The 7954-nt window shown below is 44.2% G+C and overlaps 1 protein-coding gene across 1 annotated transcript in view; it reads right to left on the bottom strand.

Annotated features, from left to right (window-relative positions):
* Positions 1 to 7551, bottom strand: part of CFAP58 (cilia and flagella associated protein 58) — a 75152-nt gene extending 67601 nt beyond the window's left edge. Inside the window, exons 1-3 of the mRNA XM_019556288.1 lie at positions 7473 to 7551; positions 4743 to 5024; positions 76 to 224 (exon numbers count right to left, since the gene is read on the bottom strand). Of these exons, the coding sequence (XP_019411833.1) occupies positions 76 to 224; positions 4743 to 5024; positions 7473 to 7481 (440 nt within the window). The 5' untranslated portion in view covers positions 7482 to 7551. The remainder of the gene's footprint in view (positions 1 to 75; positions 225 to 4742; positions 5025 to 7472) is intronic.
* Positions 7552 to 7954: the final 403 nt, after the last annotated feature.

The raw sequence follows: 7954 nt of genomic DNA on the forward strand, positions 1-7954 counted from the left end.
CCATGCAGCACGAGACACAGTGATTGCACTGGGCATGAAATTAGGCCATCCTTCTCCCTCGGGAGGGTGACTTACTTGTACTCTTGCCCCAGCGATAACCCAGATCCTTGCTCCACTAATTTAGTCAGGTTGGTAATCTCCTCTTTCAGGGCGATAATGGTTTCCTTTGCTTTCTGCTCCTTTTCATAGGCAGCATCCACCATTTTCCAGGCCTTTTCAATCTCCTGAGGACAACAGGGGAAAACAGTATAAAAATTACACTGGATTCAGAAGGAACAGAAAACTGATTCTATTTCACCTTGGCTAATTAAGGTCTCCAGGTTTTGTGAGCATGGGGGTGATGCTCTTGCCATGATGGTCCAGGAGATACGCAAGAGTTCTTGTGGGTGACATCTTTTATTAGACCAATGGTGTGGCTGGTACAGACACGGGCAAGCTTCCTGGTATCATGGGATCCTTCTTCAGGCTTCTCAGGACAGGCTCATTACAATCCTCCTGATACTGGCTAACCTCTGCACTTCACAGATAATTATGACACTCCTTACCAACCTTTTGTTGCATCTGTTTAGCTCAGTTATGTCTGCTTCTCTCTCAGAGGCCTGAAGAAGGGGATTGTGATACCCAAAAGCTTGCCTATACAAACCACTGAGTTGGTTCAATAGAAGATATAACTTCTTCCATAAGGAACGGTTTTGTGTTCTTTTATGCTGAAATTTGCACTAGTTTTCTTCCCCGGTAGACTACCCAATTTGGCTACTGCTTATAAAATATATAGGGCTAATTAAGCTGTTTGTACCACCACAGAACATGGTACATTTTCCCTGATAGGTGCACTTTGTGGGGTTTTGGCTTTGTGGGGGTTTGGCAAATCTGTGGCTGAAAACTCATACAGCTTGCTGAACGGCCATCAAAATTATACTTCTGTCTTTATAATGTTGAAGTGATGCTGTAGCCATGATAATCCAGGAAAGGATCTTTATGGATGATATCTTTGATTGGACTAACAGCACTGATGGGATGGCTTACACAAGCTTTCAAAAGCAGTGCCTTCTTCTTCAAGTTCCCATCCCAAGCGTGCAGTTGGTCCAGTAAGATATAACCCACAAACATCCTTGCCTCACACATATTTCTATCTTGAAATGTTTTATTTACTTGAGATAAATGAATAGTTTGTATCAACTACAACTGCAATTAGGATGGTGAGGAACAGATGCTACTTTGGGGTTTTTCCCTCCCGTTTGTCTACTTCAACAGCATGCTGTGCAATGTGGCTGTTACGCTTTCCACGTATAGTCAGTTAAACCCCAGTTCAAAACCATTAAGACTGCCCAGTGATTTGGGCACAACCGTATTGTCTGCAGCTACCGGGGAGGGAAGAGGGGCACAACAGACAACAACGAAACTAGAGGGCCCGGTGTTTTCTTCCTCCCATCTATGAATAAAAAGCAAGCGTGCAAGTATGGGACTTGCTAGTCTACATCTTGAAGGATATGGTGACTGCAAGTATTCAGTTCAATTCACTAACCCACAAGATGTGTTTTTTGATTAATAACTTATTTCTAAATGCAAAACATCATTTAATCAATTCACTTTTCTCTTACATTTCCCACACAATAAAGGTAGATTTAATGAATACCAAATAAATTCTAAAATGCTGTTTTTCTACATTTAATTGAATTCCAAATTCTATCCAAATGTAGCTCAACACAAATCACGGGTGGAAAAAAAAAACAATCATCATCTAGTAAAGAAGAAATGACTCATTTGCCATTTTCTAACATAATAAAAATGTAAAAATTAAGAGTCTGAATAAATGTATGTTAAGCAACAAAATTGCTTAAATAAATGTGTATCAAGTCAGTGTATCTTCCAGGTTAGCAAAAGCAGCATCAAATTTAGATGCAAATAGATGTGTCTTAATGGTTACCAATGATGAAAAGCAATCTTTTTTTAGGAAAATACTAAAGCATGCAAATTCCAAACTAAATTAAAATTGATCAAGGTTTCATACTGGCTGATTAAAATTGCAATTAGAATTGGTGATTTTAATCAATCCATCATGTGAGGAATGTTTTCATTGGCTTCAATGGAAGTTGAATTGGGTCTTTAGACTTGAACTTGCAAACTGTATTCAGATAGATGAGGATTCATATACCTGGCCCACTGATTTCAGTGGGGCCACTCAATAAATAGTGACTGTAGGTCACCTGGAAGAAATGGTTATAGCAAGTTGCTTACAGTGCTCTCACTTGCTTTCACAAAGCATCTGAAATCAACAGCATTTGCCTGCACACAGTTCAAGGACCTTAAGTTAACAGGTGAAATCCTGAATGAGATTTTGGCATTGACTTCAGCTATAACAGAAATGTTCCTAGTTCTTGGTGTTTGTTTTTAAATATAGAGGGAGGCAGAAAAGTCGAGATTAGAAGGGGAGTAAACTTCTGATGATAGAACCCTTTATTTTATTTTTTTAAATCACTTATTACTCACAGAAAGCGATGACTGCGAGAATGCAGCATGTGTCAGAATCTTTTAGATAATTACAGCATATAGCTTGGCACTTAAAAATGTGCTGCAGTCTATTGTATAATTAACTCCAGAGACAGACAGACACATGCTGTTTGTAATAATAATCATTCAGAAAAATTTGTGGGAAAGATTTCTGGAAAGCGCCAAGCAGACAGTTCATAAATTGTGGCTGCTTCGTTTTATTGTTCCTTAACGAACAGAAGCAATTTGGTTGTTCAAAGACTGAACGCAAATACTGTGCTGGACTGATGGCCTGGACAGCGAGATCCTGTTGTTTGTCACAGCAAGACCAGCACAAGTTCCTGCACGTTGTTCTGCTAGTGGCCCTCTGCCCTCACCTGGCCGAGTGACATCTTTAGCGGTAAGAAAGGAGTTCATTCTCTGTGGTTCAAGCCAGCAGTTAGCTTCTCTAATGTGACTGTCAACAAGGGGTTGTTATGTGAAGTGTTCACAAGAAAATGGACTGAAATGACAAAATGAAGCACTGAATAGCTATCACATGGTAAAGACTATTGATGACTATTGAGCTGGTTGGTCCCCTCTCCCGAGTATCTGTTCTGTATAGTCAGCCCCCTGCCTCAGAGCAAAGCTTTCTTTTAAAAGGACTTGGCCATAGAAAAGGTTCTGCTTGTTGGGATTCAGCCTTCTTTGGGATTCAAACCAGTAAATGTAGAAGGCAAAAGTTCTGAACCCACTACCTCAATGACCCATCCTACCATCAGTGGTGCCATTGGGATAAAATGTCTTCAAAATGAGAGATGTCATTCTCCTTTCCTTAACACGCAATGACACGCTGGAATCTTATTTGTTGTTTGTTTTAACTGAGTAAAGACAAAATGTTACACTGGTGTCTGAACCTGTTCAGCAACATGCATTATGCACATGCACCGTTTCTTTTCAAAGCAACCAGTTGGCAAATTACAGTAAAAGATTACAGTTGGCATGAGATTCCCTTCCAGATAGGAAAACAGCAGGAGGCTGCAGGAGTGCTGAAAATAATCTATAGTAACAGAAGAGCTTCTCAAAGACATGGCTAGAACAATTTTAACATTATTATAGTCACGTCTAAAACAGCATAGCCAAAATGGGACTATGCATCCAACCAAAAGCCAAACCCCTGTACTTTAAAACAGAGTATTTACATGCTTTTTAATGAACACCCTATGCAGCAGCAACATACTGCCAAGCACCCATCCCACCATAATGTCTCTTGGCTGCTACAAGGAAAGGAGGAGGGGGCTGCTGTTCTGTACCTCCCCTAAGCCTCATGCTTCCTGACATCAGCTAGGACATAGACTTGCTGCTCCTCTGAAGTTTTACAGCACTTGTCTGGGGATGTCTCTGCAACTCTGCTGTCTCCCCAGCTTCAATTTTTGAGTCTTCTTCCTCATGAATAACTCCACAGTTCGCCTTTGCTGCCACTCTTACTTAGAGCTCTGTCACGTATTACCAGAGCGAAGCTGACAAAAATCATGACAAAGTCGTATCTATTTCATCATTGCCCCGCAAATTTCTGATTAGCACTACCAAAAACCAGGAAGATTTTAGAAAGTTTTCATTTGGCTGCAGGTGAAGTCAACTCTGGACTGCAGCAAAGGCACAAGAGCGGTCTTTCTGCAGACTCCATAAGAATGCACGGTCCCTGGTTTATACTGAGATCAATCACACTTCAAAGTGGGGAGGGAAGGTGTTTGCAATTATGAGGGCAAACTTTATTTTAAGATGACATCTTACAGAAACGGATGGTGCTTCCCCAAGCAAGAGTCGTATTTGCAACAAGCAAGTAAAGTTTTCAGGTTCTGGTAATATTTAACATGTATATATCTCTTCAGGAATATTCACTAATTCATTCCAAAGAGTCCCTGTAAAGTATGTAATGCGATCGATATTTTAGAGATGGGGAACCCTTAGATACAGAGATGTGGTAACTACTTAGAAATAAGTGAAGCGAGTCCAGATATATTATCTTGGTATAAATGAGTGCAGAAAATGACTGACAAAGGTTAAGAGATGTGCTAAGGCAACAAAAAAAACCTCAGGAATAGAGCAGAAATTAGAAGATAGCAGGACTCCGTTGAGTCCACTTGAACACCCATTTTTCAGAATGGCATTTATAAGAAAGCTCTTCCCTGGTTCACAACCATTTCGTCTAACAAGTATTTCCTCCTTACAGTTAGCTATATATATATATATATATATATAAAAAACTTTACCCTTTTAAGCGATGATATTGTCGCCTGATCATCCTGAGACAGCTTTAGAGCCGTAGCCACTTTAGCCGAATTCACCACAATCTCAGCGTTCAGCTCCCTGCATTTTGTCATGAGACGCCTTTCATTTTCATAGGATTTCCTCATAACCGTGTGGAGCTTCTCATATTCAATCCGGAATTTCTCCAGACTTCTATCCCCCGTGAGTTCATTGAGGACTTCTTGGAAGTCTTTTTCCAGCGCTTCAAAGGCATTTTCTTCTATGCACAGTTTGTCATACCTTTCCTGCATGAGGTGAGATGCATAATCAATTAGCAAAAGGAGTTCGAATCTTAGGTAGGGTCACAGATTATCAGAAAAAATAAGAGCAATATATTAATGAATGTATGACAGCTCTACACAAAATAACCATGAGTAAAATTTCCCTGCAAGCAGCTGCCTCTCTACCACATGAATTCACACGTGTTTTTCAAGTAGATAGCTACGAACGTCACTGAAATAACTTGCCCTTTTAATAGTTGGAGCTGCTGAAGTTAGACTGCTGCCAGTGCCCCAAGCTAAGGGGGTTAAAGCCGGCTCGGGAATCTCTGCTCTGCTCTGCTCTGCAGCGTAGAAGGTACCGACACGCTGCGGTCCCAAACCTCGGGTACGTGGGTTGCCAGCTCAAATCACTCATCCAGCTTGCCTTCCCCCAAACAACTTATTTAAATGAGAAAACTTAGTGAATAAGACCAACAGGATTCATCTCCTTTATCAAGCCTAAGTGCTTGAGAGGATCATATATTTCTCCAGATACCTGGACAACCTGACATTAGAAACGGGAACACCAGGCTCTCACCCACCCTCCGAATTTTAGAAAAGTTCAGATGTGGATCCAAACTTTATTAGATTTACATACCGCCTGTCCTACAAGAGGCTCAGGGTGGCTTATGGTAAAAAAAAAAAAAACAGCTAAATTATGAAGATAAATCAATGCCAAACTCAACTAGAAGACCGGCTCCTAATCCTCCATGTAGGAATTGTGGGATGAAATTTAGGAAAGGAAATATAAAGAGCGCAGTATGAAATAGCGTCTGAAGCGCAGGAGTGGAAAGTCCATTACTTAGCTCTTTTAAAATTCGGCTGAGGGAACGCTCTAGCATGTAATGTAGGGAACGATCTTGTATTGGCCAAAAGCTGTTGGAAAGGATCTCTTTTTTATTTTTTTGCATCCCAAAACCACATTTGCCTTCTGTGCGGCTGCATCCTGCTGCAGACTCGTATTGAGTCTGTGGTCTACCAAGACTCCCAAGTCTTTTTTTTCATAGTGCAGCCATCCAGCCAGGTGTCCCCATGTTGTATTTGTGCTTTGAATTACCCCTCCCCGAGGTACAGCACCTTGCACTTGTCCACACCGAACCTCATCCTGTTAGCTCATTCCAGTATCCCTAACCGATTCTTTTCTAAATACAGCCTAACTCACATCTCGGACTCCAGTTACTGTTTTTACATCAGAAATAGTTTTGTCTGCATCTTGAAAGATGCTAACAAGCAAGCAAACAATGACTAATTAAATCAGTGTCATCATTCGACGCTTAACATCTTAATTTATGGATTTAGATTGGTAAATTATTTCCTGCAGTTTATTCTTACCATCCCACCATGGCTTTGTCTAGCCTGGTCTTCAAAACCTCCCAGGATGGAGATTCCCACCACCGCTCTGGGGTGACCTGTTCCAGTGTTTTACTCCCCACCTCATGAGAAATGTTTTCCTAATATCTAAATTCAATGTCTCTTACTGCAAGTTGATGTGCCCCCCCAAGTTGCAATAAGGGAAGCTGAAGTTAGATATTTGGGAAATGTTGTAAAAATGTTTGGGAGATGTCTTTGTGAAATTAGCACTCCATTAAGACCAGAGGCATCATGCTACACATCACAGACAATGAGGGTGGGAAGGGAGCTCAGGAGCTGACATCCAGCCCAAGCGCCTGCTCCAAGCAGGACCAGCTCCAGCTATATCATCCCAGGCCTTTGCCTACCTGGGTTTTAAACACCCCCGGCGGTGGAGGTGCCACCACCTCTCCAGCTAACCCCTTCCAGTGCTTTACTGCCCTTCTCACAAGTATTTCCTACTATCCAACCTCCACTTCCCTTGCTGCAGCCTGAGCCCATTGCTCCTTGCTGTGTTGTCTGCCCCCGCTCCACCCTCTTTGGCAAACTCACAGTTACTGTTTTTAGGTCAGAAATTGTCGTCACTGCCTCTGGAAAGACGCAGCTTGAAAGTCTTTGCCACCCCCCTTGCAGGGCTCTGGGTGCAAGAGGACGGGGGTCACCTTCCTGAGCTGATCAAGTCTAGGTGGGGGGGCAATTGAATAGCAGCCTTCACCTCCCCACAGGGGGGTTGCAAAGAGGACCGGTTCTCAGTGGCGGCAGCCGGCAACAAGGAGCAATGGGCCCAGGCTGCAGCAAGGAAAGCGGAGGTTGGGTCCAGAACTTGGGAGGGGGGTGACGCACTGCAATAAGCCCCCCCCGAGAGGTGGCGGGCGGCCTCTCCACCCTTGGCGGTGTTTAAGACCCAGGTGGAGGAGGATGCAGCTGGTGCCGGGGGGAGCAGGGGGGCGCGCTGGATGCGACCCCTGCCCCCTCGCCTTCTCCAATGCAGTGAGTTGAAGGCTGCTGCCCCCACCCCCCTCCCGCAGAGCAGCCCCCGACCCTGCACACGCCGGCAGCGAGGGCTCCGGCTCCGGGTCTCACCTCGCTCATGGCTGCGGCCGCGGGCAGCCCGGCTGTGTACAGGCCGCCCCGCGTCGCCGAGCAACGGCCCGGGCGCGGCCGTGACGTCACGGCGGGAGGGGCGGGGCCGGGCTCCGAGGAGTCCACGTGGAGAAGCGGGGGCCTCGGTGTTGCCGCCTGTGAAATGGGCGTGTCTGCTGCTGCGTTGTGATTGCATTATTTAATTCGTCCTCCTACTTTTCTAACTGGCTCGAGAGAGAGGGGCTGGAAAGCTCCCGCCAGCCCTGTGTGCTTGCTGGTGATTAGTTTAGCCCAGTGTTAACAGCTCTCGTGGAAATGTTCCTGGCCGGGAGTCCGAGCCACCCCTGGGTTGCCCCTTCCGGGGAACGCGTGTTGCTATTTAAACAGGTCTTTTTATATATCTATATAATGGCTTTGAGATGCTGTGGCAGCCCTGTGCTAGCAGGTTCGGCAAGAGCTGGGACAGGAAAAACACACCGTAT

Source organism: Crocodylus porosus, unplaced genomic scaffold, assembly GCF_001723895.1.
Source record: "Crocodylus porosus isolate Cpor-Errol unplaced genomic scaffold, CroPor_comp1, whole genome shotgun sequence".
NCBI lineage: Eukaryota > Metazoa > Chordata > Crocodylia > Crocodylidae > Crocodylus > Crocodylus porosus.